The following is a 19,471-nucleotide window of genomic DNA, read 5'->3' on the forward strand; positions in this document are numbered from 1 at the left end:
AGCAACAATTGCCTTAATACTGATCAAATTAGCATTACAGTATCAAAATATCTTGACAACTAAGTACAATAGATCTTTCTAAAAAAAACACCTGAAAATCTGCCAATTTTTATCAACCTCTTTTTTTGGTAAATACCAAGCCCTTTTTGTTGTTGTACCTGTGAGATTTTTCTCTATTCCTATATACCCCGCACCCCCCATTTTGTGGCCCCACTTTTCTCTAGAGAATCATGGTTTCATCAAACTTAAATCTGCATAACCTGTGCTTTCACACTAAGTACTGAGTTTTGGACCGAAAACTTTCACAGAATATTTTTAAAGATTTTCTCTATATATTCCTATGAAAAAAATTCAAACCTCCATCACGGCCCCGCCCTTTCACTAGGGACTGTCTTGCAAACTTGAATTTACACTACCCGAGGATGCCTCTACACAAGTTTAAGCTTTTTTCTGACCAAATAGTCTTTAAAAAGAAGATTTTTTAAAAATTTCCCTCTATATTACTATGTAAAAATTCATTCCCCATTGTGGCCTCACTATACCCCTGGCCCCGGGGTCATAAAACTTAGCTAGCTCAGATCTGAGATCGAAATTTGAGACGATCTCAAATTTCGGTCTAAGTCTCAGACTTGGTGTGCCATAAAAGATTCTTGTCTCGGTCTCAGTCTCACTTTCTTAGTTTGGTCTCACTTTTGAGCTCAGAAAGTTAGACAAGTAAATAGGTGTCTAACTTCTTAGTTTTTGCTCATTTTCAATATGGCTTCCGTGGGTGCGAGATTAAATTTATACAACATCATTCAGCGAAGAAGAAAGTCTTTAAGGACAGAAGCAACCCACTGGAAGAACTTCCCACAGATGAAGTTTTTAGGAAGTACCGTTTTAGGCCAGACACCATTCTATTTATAGTTGGTATGTTCTTCGAAGACTTGGTTCATCCAACATTAAGAAATTCCCCTCTGCCTCCTTTGCTACAAGTTCTGGCTGCCCTGAGGTTTGTGGCGACGGGATCATTTTATAACTTAGTTGGAGAGTCCCTGGGTGTAGCCAAATATACTACTGGCAGAGCCGCACGCTATGTCTGTCATCTTTTGGCAAGGGAAAGCAGGGAATTACATAAAGTTTCCGAGGGATGTTTCGTCCTACAAGAGCAGATTTTTCGAAATAGCAGGTAAACTTTCATTACTTATCTTCTCGTTTGTTCTCTTCGGACGCCCTGACTTCGTGGTCATAGGAGCGGATCGTCCAGCCTTCGTAATGTTTACATACATTTCATGGACAAATCTAGCAGAATTTGCTTAACATTATCTAGTTAATTACAACTTATCCCTCATATGAAAGACAGTCATGGAAAATTTTCCGCTTCGATTTCTGTCAAAGTTGGTATTTCAGTAGAAAAATACTTAATAAATAACTTTTTAAAAAATCAGGAAAAATCATCGATAGGTAGTTTTCTGCAGATGTTCACTGAACCGTATTTTTATACCGGTGTCGCTAAACACCCGACACAATAGGCCTATTTTACCAATCATCGAAGAATTCTACTGAGACATTCACTTTTTATCATAATATTTATTACAATGTTAATATTAAAGCATGCATATAATAAAATCCCAATGAATAATATAAATTGTTAATGGAATCATAACTTGTATCGTTTGGGTAAATACGAGCTCTTGATGCATTTTCTTACTTTCGTTTTCAAACGCCACGGTCGATTTCTGATCAAATCATTTTGTGTATTTTCTTCTCAAGTCGAATATATGAGGTAAGTGTAAAAACATGATGAAAGTTAATATTTGTCGTAAATGTAGAATTTGTGTTTCAGGATTTCCAAACGTGGTTGGATGTGTAGATAGCACGCAGATAAAGATTAAGGCACCGAATGTTAACGAAGGGGGATATGTAAACAGGAACGGTTTCCATTTGTTAAACGTCCAGGTAATATTTTTTCCAACAAAATGGACTATAAAGATTGAAATAATATATACACAGTGTATCATTAAGTTAAAATATATAGGATGAGCCATGTGCGGATCCAGAAAAAACATTCCGGGGGGTGGGGGGTCAATCCCAACCCTTTGGTTCTGTGCATGTGTGCATTTGCTATTGAATTTTTTAGACATTTGGACTTGTATAGCTAAATTGGCTGCGCTCAAGATCATAGCTGCTACATTATAGGGCTATATAATATATGTACGTTGCAGCCTCAGTGTTAAACAGTAAGATAACCTACCCACTACATGTACGTAGATATTTGTAGCCTGAATATTTTATGCAATGAATCAAATTTACGATGGCTATCTTATATACCACTTCGTCACAGACATGAAACATATATATTTAGTGATACTTTGTTCATCCTATAAGTTATGAAGAATTTTTGCATGTATATTTCAGCTTAAAATTAACCAATTATGTCCATGTTATTATAGTATGTTCCAAGTTATTGCTTCCATCACTTTTTGATGATTTTTAATAAAAATACAGATATGTGTGAAAGAAGTACAGTTAAAATCAATGAAATGAAAAATATCCAAGATATCTTCATGGACAAATTATCCCTTTTCACTCATAAAATTTCACATGAACGAAAACAAATTTCATATTGAAATTTATAATGGGAAATGTTTACATCTTTTCTCCATTCTCCAAGTACTCGGGACACCTCGCTCAATTTTTCAATGTTATCATCCAGGCTTATAAATGGCTGATGCAATGCAAAATCCCTGTAGACTTTCTATTTTTGGATGTGTATTGAAACCTGAAGCGTAGGGGGCGTTTCAAAACAGATAATCAGGAAATTTTTCATATTAATGGATGAACGTAGTTTAAGCACAAAGGTATTTACTATTTATTATTATTCCAACTTCAAATCATAGACCTAGTGGCCCACCAAGCTGCTGTTCAATATACCTAGACATCTACGGGCTAGCCGCTAGGCTAGCTGCTATGATCTTGAGTGCAGCATCTTATCAAGATGGTTCCACATTTTTATTCATACCATATTATTCACCAAATTTCCCAATTTATTGTTAAACTTTCTTAATTATTATCTAGCAGAATTTGCTTAACATTATCTAGTTAATTACAACTATTTCATTGGACTCATTTTTTCAAAATATTGCAGATGGTATGTGGCCCTGATTTTTGCATAATAAATGTTGTTGCCAAATGGCCAGGATCTGTGCACGATTCTGGAATTTTTAAAGAATCTGTATTATGCAGAGAGTTTGAAAATGGTATGTTGTTTGGTATGTTCTACCATGTTGTTATTCTATACCCTCGCCATCTATCTGAAAATAAATTTATAATAATAAGAATTACTTAAATAATTAAAAGGGGGTAACAATTAAAGGTTTTGTTCTCTATCATTCCGATTTAAATTATTACACCTTTATGACTGTGTATTCCATCAAATTGAAAACTGACTATTACAAATAAAATTTATGCAGGACACATACAAGGAATGCTGTTGGGTGACTCCGGATATTCGCTCAAGACTTACTTGATGACTCCATATTTAAACCCCACAGAGGCACACATGCAGCGATAAAACACGGCACATTGCAGGACAAGGGTGCTAATAGAGCAGACTTTCGGGGTTCTAAAAAGAAGATTTTCCTGTTTGCACAGCGAACTGCGATTATCACCACAGATGGCATGTGTTGCAGTGGTTGTCTGTTGTGTGTTACACAATATTGGCATCAAAAGAGGAGACATCATCTCAAATTCCGATGACAATGACCTTAATGTCGCTGAAGATGTAGATGGTGTAGTTGACATGGGGGGCAATGGGAAAACTGTGAGGGATCACATTGCTCGTAATTATTTCTGAATTACCAGACAATTAATGACTTTGCATCTTTTAATTCTGGTAATTCATTTTTTTTTTATCAAATCAAACTATACTTTTCAAAATTGATAAACAGTTAATTGTAGAATAGAAAACTTGTAACCAATCTTATTTGAGACATACATGTAGTAATATTAAGGCAGATATTTTCAACATGCAAAGAACAAATTTCAATATTTTATAAATATACAAAGTTGATTTGATTTGATTTATGATAAAGAATCTCACAAAGCAAGTTTCAGAGAGAGAGAGAGAGAGAGAGAGAGAGAGAGAGAGAGAGAGAGTATTGGTACATATGTATTTGACTACCGTATGTTTTGTTGACACTTTTTACCATATCTAAGTTTCAAATAAAATGTACTTGTAATATTGCCCATATTTACTGAGGTTATATATTTCCTTATTTTAACTGCCTTTACCATATTAATAAAATGAGCATGAATCTGGGAGATTGATATTACATGAATGGAATTAGAATATCTTATCAAATAACATGTTCCTTATTAAAAAGCTATAAAACCATATGGTAATTTTAAATAAATGTATGATCAAACAAAAAAAAAAACCCCAAAAACACACACAAAAAAGGCAAAAATATCAATTACTAGCTATAAGGAAAGGTTTTTTTCAAAATACTGGGTTAAAACTGCATTAAACTTCTGAAAATTGAGAGAGAGACAAGTAGTTCAAAGAGCCATTTCTTAAAGAGTTTTTCTGCATCTCGATTAATTCCAGTTCTGCAGACACCTTCTTCATTTTCAGCTTAATATAATCACTCTCCAATCTTAATTTGTCTTTCTCAGCTTCCAACACCTCCAAGTGTATCTCGCTGATGTCCCTACTTCTCTTTCTCTTGGGAGGATTCCCGTCAGCTATCTGCTGGACCGGTACACTTGTACTGGTACATGCAGTCCTGCATCCTCTGATTCTGGAAGTTGGGGTTGATCTCCTGCAAGAAACATCCTAAATCAGTAATGAGAACAATGAAAATAATTCAATTGAAAATCATTCTAGATAAGATGATGTTTAATTACTTACCTGTAGCTGTACAAGCCGTTTCCAAACCCCCATCTATTCCATCCATTGAGGGCTTTCCTGCTAGGAAGGTCAACATGGCCTCATCCATGGGGGAGGGAGACGGGGGCTTTGGTCCACCACCTGTCCCTGGATACTTTGTTTGACTATTGATTTTTTTGGCTTAAAAAATGAAATGATTTACTGTAAATACAATGATTCATGCAAATACACATGATATATCAATTTTGAAAAATCTCTACAGAATAAAAAAGTGATTATGTATGTTACCTCGCTGCTTCATATTTGATCATTGCTTCTTAACTTGCTTGGCTGTTCTCTTTTTGACCGTTCCCTTTCTATATAAAGAAAAAGGAGACAAAATAAGTTTTAGTAGTTAATGGTGACAGTGAATGCTTTGAATTGTAATTGAATTATCCTTTTTTGTGTGTTTTATTTAAAGGAAACTATCAGTAGTATCCATTCCAGAATGAAATGTGCATCCGTGCCGAATATCTGTGTGGTCGAAATGACGCGACACCCACATTTGTTACTAGCTATGACAGTCTGAGTCTCTATAAATAGCTCCTAACTAGGGAGTTCATAAGTCTTTTTTAGGTGAAGGACTTTTTATTATTCGCCAGACTCTGTTGAAAAATGATATGGAAGAGTTGCTTTGCATTTATGAATATAGCTTTAACTCTTCCGTATACCCAACTATTTTTTTATACGACACATTCACTGAAAAGCTGATCTTGTCATATTCACTATTGCATCGAGCCGCTGAACCAATAGAATATGCATATGAGAAAATTATTTTGAAAATAATTATTGTGATTATCCCATTTTATTTTCGACATGTTTAAAAATAATTAAAGGAAGTGAACATGAAAAAATTATCAAGGGCTCAAATTGGTCTGTTTGATGTGTATAATGATATCTGAAAACCGTTTAGACATAGCTTTCCTCAGTAAAAAGATATACCACTTAGAATAACTAATTCTTGCAATCCATGAGCGCTGCCATATTGTTAAAATCATTACCTCCCTGCTGGGTTATCTCTAAGCATCTAAGAGAGGGCAGCACTGATGCTGCCGTCAGTGAGACACACTGCCTTTTTACACACGTTTAGTAACAGAGATTAAATGCCATCATCAAAATGTGAATGGAAACTTGAAAGGAATGTAAAGAGTTGTCATTTTAAACAGTGTTTATGGAGGAAGATTTTGGATCTCAGAATGATACATTCCCGCCAGCAGTTAATGTGACATGTAACTAGAATGGAATGTCCGTGGATCAGTGTTATTGTGACCTATTTTTTCTTGCACTCAGGAATTTCTTGTTTATGAGTTTGAACATTATGTGTGCTACATAAATGAGCACACAAGGTGCATTGCACAGCATCCTGACTTTTAAAAAGTGTCTTAGTTCTGTTATTCTTCTGACAGCATAAACAGAACCGACGTACATATCATCAAGATCTTATGTATAAAAAAAAAACAAATCAGAAAAATTTCCAGGGCATTTAAATAAAAAGTAACGGTAAGAAACCCCACAAAGAAAATGAAATTACAATTTTATATTAATTTAAATTGAAATCTAAAAACAGCATTTTATTTATGTGTAACCAGTGTAAGTAATTAATATATAATGTTTGTCTATTTGTAAACGTAATTGTTTCTGTGTGCATGTGTGTGTGTTTTATTTACATCTCCAGGTGAGATTGTCCACGTGTAATTGTTTATTTTTATTTGACCATTCGACTACCCGTTTGACCTGTCTGACAACATTCTAAATTTAACTTCTACTAACCAATATTCCCGCCTAACTAACCAGGCCCGCGCACACTTTGTCTTGCCTTGAGAGGGGACAGACCTGTATGAAGATTAAGCGCAAGCTTTGTCTGCGATTAGCTGCCGGTGTCTGGTAATTCTTGTGTAATTTATTACTTATAAATATATTCTATGTTTATAATTTAACAATTCCATGCTATATATTAAATAATCTTTATCCAAGTTATTGTACCGTATTCTGAGATAATTGTCAAATGAGTCAATGTTGTATGTTTCAGGTTTTTCGTATATATTGAATAAATACATTGTATGACCCTCACTGGTGTTCTGTCTACTGCCTGGGTTACATATGTAAACACTGAATGCCACATGCATCTCCGTACAAACATCTGGAATGTGATGGTCTTATATTTCACAAATTAATTTATCTATATGAATTCATTTTTTGTACAAATCATAAATAGTTATCTGAGGTTCATTTATAGAAATGTACTAAATCCTTGTCTTCTCATGACAGTACACAAAATTTTTCTTCACATCAAGGCATATTTTTTCTTCGTAACTTTTATCAACTCTGTACTTAAACACTGGCCTAGTTCCAACATTGACCTAGTCACTAGCAGCAATGTGGCTTATATACGTCAGAGAACAGATGCATGCTGGGTAATAATGGATTACCTCCATAAACCTTTCACTGAGAGTGTTAAATTGAAAAAATCTCTTGATAAAAATAAACAAAAAGGTAACAGACCTCATTTTTAAGTTTCAAAAGACTTTTGAAATTTATTAAGCAACAATTATTTTTTTCATGTTCACTTCCTTTAAGCGACTTACGCATTAACAACGTCCGTTATTTCAAGCCAGGCTCGGTTTTTCTCGGCCTTGCCGCTACTCGCCCCTTTGAACTTTCCATCAATAACTTCAATTCTTTTGGAAACTTCTTCATAGAGAACTTCCCTCTCCAACAGAGTCCAGTATGGCTCGTTTTGAACCTGGTTCATCGTTTTTTTCGACGTTTTTGCTTATGAGATAATCGATTTCCCGTTCACCCATATCGGCTGCTACGTTGATTGACGCTGATGACGTCAATTAACGTAAAATGACGTAACAATATGCATACGAACTAGGAAAAGATAACACTGAATAGTATTTACATTTATAAAATTTATTTTCATACTTTTTCATGCATATATTTTTATTGCGCAATATAGTGGGCGTGGCACTGCCATGTGTCAAACAAAGATAATCCACAATTCACTTGATATCCTGCTAAGTTTAGATCTCACTTTCTGTCTTAAATTAGACATTCTTAAGTGAGCTTAAAGGTCATATGAAACGATTTTTAACACTATGATTTTCTTTCATGAATATAAAGCTTGGTATAAACAAATGTTAAAATACATGATGTAAGATTTTTTTGCCTTTGCATTACTGAGAAATAACCGTGAAAACTGAGCACCTGAAAAAATTCTTGCCCGCTTATCGTTCTTGATTTTGTGGATTTATGACGTCACAAAGACCCACCGGTGTAAACAATGCATTAAAACTAGTGTAATTTTACAGTACTTTATCGATTAAATTTAAGTAATTTTTGCATATATGAACGTGTCTTTCTTTTCAAATGAGATCATTTGATTTCGTAGTAGCCTACAGATGACTTAGTTTTAATTGGTCGTTAATGAATAAATCTAATATCAGCTTCTCACAAAAGCATAATCGTGATGAAGATCCCGTACTGGAGTGGAAATTTAACGAAAGAAATGCTCCAACATTTACAGCTGATTAATGAATTATCCTGATCCTTTTGAAATAGAAACATCATTTTCTTCTTCGGTACGTATAATGATTGAGCTACATTTAAAGGGAATTAAAGCATATAAATTGATTTGATTTATTTTGTCACATAAAAAAGTATATAAGGCAGGCCAATGAAAATGTTTGAGGCATTGTGTACATAGTTTGTATTTAAGAGCTGCTATAAAATGCCGCAAAATTATTCTTAAATTTTATTTCGAAATAATATAAATTTCTGACTTATTGATATATACATGTAGCAATATCTTTAGAAAATACTTTGTGTACACGTGTATTAACGTTTTATTAAATTAGATCGCGGAAATATGGCATTTAAGGATTTAGAAATGTATCGGTAAAATAAATCGGTTGTTTGATAAAAATAGTTGTAAACAAATGTGAAGATAATCAACAGATTTTATTAAGAACAAGCATCAATATTGATAACAAAAAACGAAAGAAAACATTGCGGAAGAAAGTGAGATAAAGAGGGATCTGTGAGTAAACACCGCACATGCACGTTTTAAAATCAAAACACCGCACATTCAAGCACACGTTTCAAAAACAAAACATTTGAAGAAATTTCTCTTAGACTAAAAATAATTAAACGGTAACATATTTGTGAATTTGAAAGTGAAACAAACAATATAATCGTGAAGCGAATGAGGCACAATGAGGCCTACAAGTTGTTTAGAAAAAAATCATAATGAATTGCATGAACGTGCAAATGGGAAAAAACGATCAGACTTATTTTTGAATTTGTCAATTTCATTAAAAAGATCAAAATAAAATATATAAATATGCTTATATTAAAATTATATTATACTTGCATGTGGATCTATGAAAAAAATCATTTGTTCTCCGTGCAGTCTCGATACTGAATATCATTATGTACACGCTATTTCATGTAATTAAAAACGCACACGATTTCATTTCTTGAGAGAAAAAATACTGACGTGGTTGATTATTGTATAATTATACAAGTTTTTATATAAGATAGTATTTTTTTTCTTTGAAAATGCTGAAAATGACATGGATATTTGTATTCACAACATAGCTTTATAAGGCGATTGGGTCTTACTGACGTCATAAGCAAGGGAGGTAAGCCGCGTAAGTCAATATTCCTTTTCCCGATTAAGTAATTTTGATCGACTGTGGCGCTCACATTTTGCATAAAATATCCAAAAAACAATGTCAGTCTTATTAAATAGGCACTTATGAACTCATTCCCGTATATAACTCAATATGGTCAGGATATCGTTTCATATGACCTTTAAACTTCCCTTATGGCACACTCTAAGTGAGACTAACTAAGTTGAGATCAATATCTGAGATTTTTTTTTCGGTCTCAGATCTGAGCTAGCTAAGTTTTATGGCCCCGGGGCCAGGACTATTATTTAAACAAACTTGAATCTATACGATCTGGAAATGCTTCCACTCAAATTTGGGCTTTCTTGGCCTAATGGTTTTGAAAAGAAGATTTTGAAGGATTTTCTCTCTATATAAAAATTTATCCCCCATTGTGGCCCAACCCTACCCCTAGGGACCATGATAAGAACAAACTTGAACCAACATTATCTGAGGACGTTTACATGCCAATTTGAGCTTTCTTGGCCAAATAGTTTTTGAGAAGAAGATTTTTATAAAGATTTTCTCTAAATATTCCTGAATAAAAATTTATCCCCCAAGTGTGGCCCCACCCTACCCATGGGGACCATGATTTGAACAAACTTGAATCTACACTATCTGAGGATGCTTCCACTCAAATTTGAGCTTTCCTGGCCTAATAGATTTTGAGAAGAAGATTTTTCAAGATTTCCTTTATATATTCCTATGTAAAACTTGATCCCCCCCCCCATTGTGGCCCCCACCCTTCCCCCAAGGACTATGATTTGAACAATTGATCCCCCCATTGTGGCCTCACCCTACCCCGGGGACCATGATTTGAACAACTTGAATCTACACTATCTGAGGATGCTCCCATTTTAATTTGAGCTTTTCTGGCCTGATAGCTTTTGAGAGGAAGATTTTTAAAGATTTTCTCTATATATTCCTATGTAAAACTTCTTCCCCTCTTGTGGCCCCTCCCTACCCCCGGGGACCATGATTTGAACAAACTTAAATCTACACTACCTGAAGATGCCTCCACACAAGTTTAAGCTTTTCAGGCCGAATAGTTTTTAAGAAGATTTTTGAAAAATACCAACAAATTTTCAATAATTCTCAATTATCCCCCCTTTAAAGAGGGCGTGGCCCTTCATTTGAACAAACATGAATCCCCTTCACCTAGTGGTGCTTTGTGCCAAATTTGGTTGAAATCTGCCAAGTGGTTCTTGAGAAGATGAAAATGTGAAAAGTTTACAACGCCGACGACGACGACAACGCCGACAACGACAGACAACGGACAAATTGTGATCAGAAAAAAAAGAAAGAAAAGTGACCTCAATGAGATGATCTTGAAATGGTCAAAGTTAGAAGCTTATCTTGACTAATCCAAGTCCATGTACTACAACAATTGTGTGCACAAATCAAGTAGACCTGCATGTGGCTTCGATCACGACCATCATCAAATTTCAACGATTCATATTTTTCACCACATCAGGAGTCTTAACTGCAAAGCAACGTATAACAGAGGCGCTTGGACAGAGCCCCACTCGTCACAGCGACTATGCCGCCATGTCAACATCTTCTTGTGACAGTATGCATGATAAAAATGACGCAGTGCCTCGTTATGTTGGTCCAATTTTACGTCACACACTCCCAGCATTAAATATATAAGATGAAGAGCAGACTTGTGAGCAGAGGAAAGACAATCTGAAAGTTCTATTTCCAAAATTTTCACTTTGTTGAAATCGTATTTTTGGGCGAAACACATCGCCTTCAGAAAGATGGCGTATGGGGGTGGCGGGATAGACACTCTTTCCGAAGTGCTATTCACAAGCAACATTTCCAGTCCTATTTCTTTTGGATAAACTGGCATCGCTCGAAATATCTCAAAATCGTACGAGACACCCATGGACGCCTTTTCCACTTTCGTCAAATTTCCATTACAAAAGTTTTTCTTGTATGCTTCCTCTGTATCACTCGAGTAGCGCGAACTGAAGTACAGAATACCTTGTTTGTTCTCAACTGTGCTTTCGTATTGTCGGATGAAGTTTAAAGCTTTACTGTAGTCTCCAATGCAATAATACGCCGTCGCTAGCGATAGCCTTCCTCTGCTGATATCGGCAGAGCAGGTTTTTTCCAATAAACCCAGGGCTCGTCTGATTTGTCGGTAACGAAAACGAGCGCACCTGCTAGGGTCATTCAGACCTTTGTAGAGGAAGATTAAAGCAATGTGTTGTAAGACTTTGTTCTGATACAATGTCACCGTATCGTGCATCAAATAATCGAGATGCGACTCTTCTCCTAGTAATAGCGCAACAGTGTTGAAAAATTCTTTCTCGAGGCATGAATGAGCGTTTACAACTGATTCCAATTGAGAAAAAAACGATCTGTCCACTACGTCTTCTGAGAAAGAACTAGAATCATTTTTATTTTGCATACTCAATGTTTTAAATTCTTCGCTCGGATCGATAGCGCTTGAAGGACTATCAAGTATACCATGTCTTGCTCCTTCAAGAGTCTGTCGGAGATTTACAAGGGACGGACACCTCAGTAGACCCCTCCAGCCTTCTTCGTACAACTCCGACAGATTCATAAATATCGACTCGCGTGCCTCTTCGTGCAACTTGCCATGGAACATGTTGTTTTCCCTCACAAAATAGTTGGGACAGAAACCATTGTCCACCCACGCAATTAGTCGCTTGAAACAGATCTCAATACAGGACACCAAACGCTCTTTTCTCCAAAAATCCTTTGGAGTCTCTTCGATGGTCCAGAACATCAATGTTTTCATAAAATAAGAACACATAACTTCCCATTCATTACGAAAAGCTTCCTTTACCAAAAGCTTAAAAATCCCATAAACAATTAACTGGGTATCATTAAAAGTATAAACCAGTCTTTTCTCGGCAACTGAAAACGACAATCTCCAAACCATAGGATCAAATTTCCAGTGTCCGTGATTGTCGACGATCTTGGAACCAATTGCTACCAAATGACATCCCTTTTTGTATATGTCTTTTATAAGGTGACGATCCGGCCAGCCATGAGGTCTTTTTCTATGGTACCATTCCATAGCGTCTGACGGCCAGTGCGAACATTCCAGACAGTACGCGTCATCTTGCTCCGTTCCATTTGGCGACACTGTCATGACACAAGGCCCGTGGAGCTCCTCATCCTCCTGAACAAAAGTCGATATGTAAGCGAAGCTTGATACGTACAATTTCCCGTTAACTGGTACCACTGCTGCATCTAAATTCTGTCCCGATTTATTTGGAGTCACCAATACAAGTTTCACATACCCTTTTGGAATTGATGAAGACTTTTCCATTTTTATAGCACAAAATCTGCTCGGAATATCTTCTGGATGTTCCGATGCAAGTGTTTTCTTGTCAACATACATTCTATCAACATCAGTACCATTCATTCGGAAACCCTCAGACCAACTTCCGGTCAAAATAACTTCTACACTTCTCCCGTAGTGATGAATTTTTGACAGAATATCGTCTATTCGTCTGTTCAGTCTCTGAACTGGTAGATATCCAACAGCATTGAATAAGCTACCCGCTAAAAGATCACATAAGTCTCTATCGTCGCTCCACATCGTTATCATTGAAGCGACGATCTTCTAAAACATTTTATTGATGCAAACATCAACTTCGAAATAAGGACACAAGCTGTGATTACAAATAAAGTTTTTAAATTTTTCCTGTTTTTGAATATGCTAGTAGTGATGGCAAGAGGATGGAACCATTCTTCCTTGTTGAAAAATGATGTTAACTAATCAAGAAGTTTATTAATGTTTATTTTAGCATACAATTCCGCAAAACAGAAATTGTCGCTAAAGAAAAGTAAATAATCCTGTCGTGTTTTTAAATATTCAATTGTTCTCCAATTTGGGGATTTAAAATTTTTACCTTTCCAAAAAATTTAAAAATTTTTCTTTGGGTTAAAGAGTGTTTTAATTATAATGTACTTTATTCATGAAACTTTATATCAATGTATTAATTATATGTACCTTTATGTCAACCATTTAAGGTCAAAATCTAGTAAATGAAAGGTGCCTACAGATTTATGAAATTCAAGATATAAATTCTTTCAATGATGCTCCTTAACAATACCTTTGTTTGATAGGGTGTAAAGGGGCTAACATTTTTGTTAAACTCAATCAAAAATGTTTTGAACTTTCATTTTCTACAAAATATGAAGGAAATCTCAAATCTCAATTCCATTTTTCACCAATGGAATATATCTAAAATGCTTACAGTCTCTCCAAAAACAGCATCAAACAAGCTCTTGACCTCCTCTTTAAAATGATGTCAAATTGAATTTAGGTATTTGTATTACTTTTCTCATGATTTGATAGAGAATATCAAGAAACTGTTTCATTTTCTACATAATTCCTCCAAAGTTGTAAAGTACCAAAAAAATTAAATTTTTAATGTAATGGTTCTAACATCAAAAAGACCCTATGGAATCATTTACTAGATCACTATCTCTAAGATGTCTTTAATAGTAATCAAAGTACTGAAGTACTGACGGGAGTTGATTTTATCGATTATCATTTATTTTAAAATCAACTTATCTTGCGTGGCAAGTAGTTTCTAGTCTGTATTTAAATTACGCACTTTTTTTATAATATGAATTTTAATTAGACTTTTCAGACAAGAATTTAGAGAAACCCGATATAAATCGTGTTGTGTAATATTTAAAGATAGATTTAAAACTATGTATCAGTAATCGAAACAATTCTAAAAATTGTATGGATCCAAGCACTATTGATATTGAACTCCAGTCTCGTTCAACCCGACGCTCAGCTGTCTCCGTTAATATCCGACAAGCAAGAGAGCCTCTCTGTTTGTAGGAGATTTACGGAAAGCCAAGCGTTTGGTTGAACGAGACTTATATTAAACTCTGGCGTAGGAATACATGAGACTACAAAAATATCTAAATTGTTCGTATTATATAAAATCTGGCTATTTTCAAAGTGTTTATAGATAAGTTTCCTTGAAAATCAATACTTCAGCATACATTACATCGAATTTTTCTATTATATTCAAGAGCTAAGACTTGTCAGCGGTGATGATTTGTGCTTAGGTCCAAACACTGTTTCACTTTCGGTTTTCCAGAGTAACTGCATAGGAGAGTTGATTAAAATCAACTCCCAAAAATGTGGAAAGGAAGACGAATCACTTTCAAGCTCTATCATTACCATTCATGTCATTCATAATTCTTGAAGCAATTCAGTTTCATGGCATTAAATGATGCTAGATATACTTTTAATTATAAAGTATGTCTTAGTCAGATTTTTTTTTTTTTTTTTTTTTTTTTTTTTTTTGGGGGGGGGGGGGGGTTCATGATAAATAGAATATGGAATCTTGTATATTAACTATGTACATCTTACAAAAAGGATAGCCATCTGTTCTGACATTAGCAGTACATGAAACAATTTTATAAATTTTGGAATTTTTTTTATTTTTATTATTTTATTTTTGTATATTCATAATTACAAAACTTACATACAAGCAAGATATTTTTTTAACATTTCAATTTGTACTTAATGAATAGCACAGACCTGAAAAATTATCTCAACTGATTCCCCATTTTGTTTAAATTTCGACATTGATCTACACAGGTTTTGCTTCCAGTTTAACAGCTTTCATTAGAATAAAATTAATAATTTCAGACATTGTTTTGATGACATTTCTTTTAAAAATTCAGCTCTGCAGAGCATGCAAATCTCTTTTATAACGCCCAATCTTGAACCAAAGACTGGTGTTGACAGATTTAGTTGAATATTAGGGTAGCCTTCTTCTCTGGCTCTCATGAATTAGGTTTCTCGTAGTTGACACTGAAGGATGGATCTGTTGGGAAAATCTTCTGACACTGTGTCATCAATCTCTTTAACGCCTGTAACAAAACAACTGTCAACAGTACTGTGGTTCATAGGAACGTAACATACAACTTTGTTACATTGACACATCAAAAAAGAGTAGCATTTAAAAATATTAAATCTTTGATTTACAGTCAAACTTTGTTATCTTGTACTAGAATGGGACTGGTTAAAACTTCGAGATATCCGAGTTTTTGAGATATCGAAGGTAAAATACTTAAAGCATAAGTGGCTGGGACTTACAAATCACTTTATGACATATCCATTGTATTCAAGATATTGGTGTTTGAGATATTGAAGTTCAACTGTATTTATAAAACAGCTGAAATGAGTTTTATTATGTACATAATGGTGACCAATAAGATTAATGAAACACTATGTAGTTTCAAGTAATTGTTGCACTATCATATTTTAAAGAATTGTACAATCAACTTCATTTGTGAGTTTATCCAGTTTACAAAACTCAGCCCTAGAATACCAAATGTCCTGTATTTTTCCTTATCTATTTTCGATTTGATATCGTATGATATAACTAAGAAAAAAATAACAATCTATTATAATAATATTTTAAAATTATTTAGGCATATTAAAAATTATTCACAATTGTTTCATTTTCCAAAAATTTGCAACACGTGAAAATAAAACACCCCAAAAATTGTATACGGTACATAGTGCTAACAATGATGCACATGTGAACTTTAATACGGAAATGTTGTAAGTTGCCTGCATTGCTACTGACTGATTTACCTGTATGTACTTCCTCTGTGTCTCGTCATTGAGCACATGAGCTATGTGTCGGGATGAGATTTTTGCACGCCCTGTACTAGCGTGAATTCCCACCATGGTTACTCCAATGGGCCAGGGCGAGTTTCCGATTAAAGCAATGTGCTGTACTGATACAATGTCACCGTATCGTGCATCAAATAATCGAGATGCGACTCTTCTCCTAGTAGTAGAGCAAAAGTATTGAAAAATTCTTTCTCAAGGCTTCTAAAGTTTTGATGGGTCTTTTCGATTGATTCCAGTTGAGAAAAAAATGCTTTGTCTTCTACGTCCTCCGAGAAAGAACGAGACTCATTTTTATTTTGCATACTCAATGTTTTAAATTCTTCGTTCGGATCGATAGCGCTTGATGGATTATCAAGTATTCTATGTCTTGCTCCTTCAAGAGCCTGTCGGAGATTTACAAGGGACGGACACTTCAGTAGACCCCTCCAGCCTTCTCCGTACAACTCCGACAGATTCATAAATATCGACTCGCGGGCTTCTTCGTCCAACTTGCCATGAAAAATATTGTTTTCCCTCACAAAATAGTTGGGACAGAAACCATTGTCCACCCACGCAATTAGTCGCTTGAAACAGATCTCAATACAGGATACCAAACGCTCTTTTCTCCAAAAATCTTTTGGAGTCTCTTCGATGGTCCAGAACATCAAAGTTTTCATGAAATAAGAACACATAACTTCCCATTTATCACGAAATCCTTCCTTTACCAAAAGCTTAAAAATCCCATAAACAATTAACTGGGTATCATTAAAAGTATAAACCAGTCTTTTTCGGCAACTGAAAAAGACAATCTCCATACCATAGGATCAAATGTCCAGTGTCCGTGATTGTCGACGATCTTGGAACCAATTGCTACCAAATGACATCCCTTTTTGTATATGTCTTTTATAAGGTGACGATCCGGCCAGCCATGAGGTCTTTTTCTATGGTACCATTCCATGGCGTCTGACGGCCAGTGCGAACATTCCAGACAGTACGCGTCATCTTCCTCCGTTCCATTTGGCGACACTCTCATGACACAAGGCCCGTGGAGCTCCTCATCCTCCTGAACAAAAGTCGATATGTAAGCGAAGCTTGATACGTACAATTTCCCGTTAACTGGTACCACTGCTGCATCTAAATTCTGTCCCGATTTATTTGGAGTCACCAGTACAAGTTTCACATACCCTTTTGGAATTGATGAAGACTTTTCCATTTTTACAGCACAAAATCTGCTCGGAATATCTTCTGGATGTTCCGATGCAAGTGTTTTCTTGTCAACATACATTCTATCAACATCAGTACCATTCATTCGGAAACCCTCAGACCAACTTCCGGTCAAAATAACTTCTACATTTCTCCCGTAGTGATGAATTTTTGACAGAATATCGTCTACTCGTCTGTTCAGTCTCTGAACTGGTAGATATCCAACAGCATTGAATAAGCTACCCGCTAAAAGATCACATAAGTCTCTATCGTCGCTCCACATAGTTATCATTGAAGCGACGATCTTCTAAAACAAATACATGTCATTGATGCAGACATCCACTTCAAAATAAAGACACAAGCTGTGATTACAAAATACCTTTTAAATTTTTCCTGTTTTTTTAATATGCTCGTGGTGATGGCAAGAGGATGAAACCATTCTTCCTTGTTGAAAAATGATGTTAACTAATTAAGAAGTTAATTAACGTTTATTTTAGCACATAATTCCGCAGAACAGGAACTGTCGCTAAAGAAATAGTGAATAATCATGCCGTGTTTTTTTTAAATACCATTTGTTCTCCATTTGCTTTATTTACACATGTATAAGTTAATAGTTTAAAATTACTTTTGTTGTGAAGAAAATCTCCGTCTTACAACCAATCAACCGATTCCCCTTAGGCATTCAACAAGCATTCAATTGCTAGCAACCCATCTATATATTTTTTTTAATCTTATCTATATTAAAGGGACTTTAATTTGATTTGAGATCAAACATTTTAATTTTATTTTCAGGTATAAAATGGTTTACTGGTGTATTTTGAATGATTGACCAAAATGTTGAATGTTAAAGTTAAGTTACAAGCGAAATACAGAGGTATTAAATCATTGTATTGTAAACAAAGCACGAGTCTTATGTTTGTTTACAAATAATGTAATGTAGAGAATTACCATTACTTTGACAAAATGACTCGTGGAAAACAATATAAAATAATTCAATGTGTTCATAAATACTATTATTAACAAAAAGAGCAATATTTGATTGAAACTTATACCAATACAACCTATATAACAAAACTCGAGCTTTGTTTACAAAACAAAGAATTCTGAATACTTTATCTTGCTTGTAACTCAATATTTGACATTCATTATGAATTCCTATACATTGTATTTATCATTCTAAACATAATAAATGGAAAAACAAAATTTGAAAATGTTAATCTAAAATCGTGTCTAGGTCCCTTTGAACAATTAATCAATATACCTGTAAATCGACCAATTATCCAATAAAACATTTTATCAGGTGGTATGAGACACCTCAATGTTGTGACCTGATATTAATTAAAATGAATAATAAAGTATGATTTCATAAATAGTTTCTTTCCCAAAATTGTTACCTAACAACATAGCGCAATAGGTTATTGGGTTCAAACAAATCTGTAAGTTGTTGGGGGAAATGTGGGGAATAATATTTTTTTTACCTTTAGGCAATGCTGGCTCTAATGCGTGATTTCAATTTCCGACATCAACTTCCGTTTTTAACAAATATATTATAGAAACAGAGACATGTAATAAATTCTCCAAGTAGTTTCGTTATTACTGACCACATAAAACAATCTAGCCTTTGTACACACATATATATATATATATATAGCAATATGTATTTACACAATCAAATTTTCACAACATACATGAATGAAATTTTTAAAAAGCGCCACATATACTCAAGTAACGTATTTTATCTCCCTTAAAATAGGTAAAACAATTATCAATGGAAAAAATACTATAGCTCAGTCCACTCACTACAAATAAACATTCTGTTAAGCGTTATTATACTCAATGAGTGCGCTGCGTCGCTATTACGAATAATAAGATAACATTAGAAGATTGCCTAAATGGACTACTAGTAAGCCGGTTAAACGGATGCTTTTGAAATCGAGTCTAATATGGATTGGGAAGAATTTATGACACATACGTAAAGGCACTCACAACAAAGACACCACAAAAAAGGGAAAAGTAACCTCAATCAGATGATTTTGAAATGGCCAAAGT

The 19,471-nt window shown here is 34.7% G+C and overlaps 1 protein-coding gene and 2 pseudogenes across 1 annotated transcript; 1 reads left to right on the forward strand and 2 right to left on the reverse strand.

Annotated features, from left to right (window-relative positions):
* The first annotated feature begins 670 nt into the window (after window positions 1-670).
* LOC128161211 (putative nuclease HARBI1) lies at window positions 671-4,410 on the forward strand (annotated as a pseudogene).
* Window positions 4,411-4,480: 70 nt separating this feature from the next.
* LOC128161193 (uncharacterized) lies at window positions 4,481-7,713 on the reverse strand (annotated as a pseudogene).
* Window positions 7,714-11,044: 3,331 nt separating this feature from the next.
* On the reverse strand, window positions 11,045-13,162 carry LOC128159210 (uncharacterized). Its single transcript, XM_052822270.1, has one exon. The coding sequence runs from the start codon at window positions 13,160-13,162 to the stop codon at window positions 11,045-11,047; it is 2,118 nt and encodes a 705-aa protein (XP_052678230.1).
* Between the last annotated feature and the right edge of the window lie 6,309 nt (window positions 13,163-19,471).

The sequence above is a fragment of the Crassostrea angulata genome, chromosome 8 (assembly GCF_025612915.1).
Source record: "Crassostrea angulata isolate pt1a10 chromosome 8, ASM2561291v2, whole genome shotgun sequence".
NCBI lineage: Eukaryota > Metazoa > Mollusca > Bivalvia > Ostreida > Ostreidae > Magallana > Magallana angulata.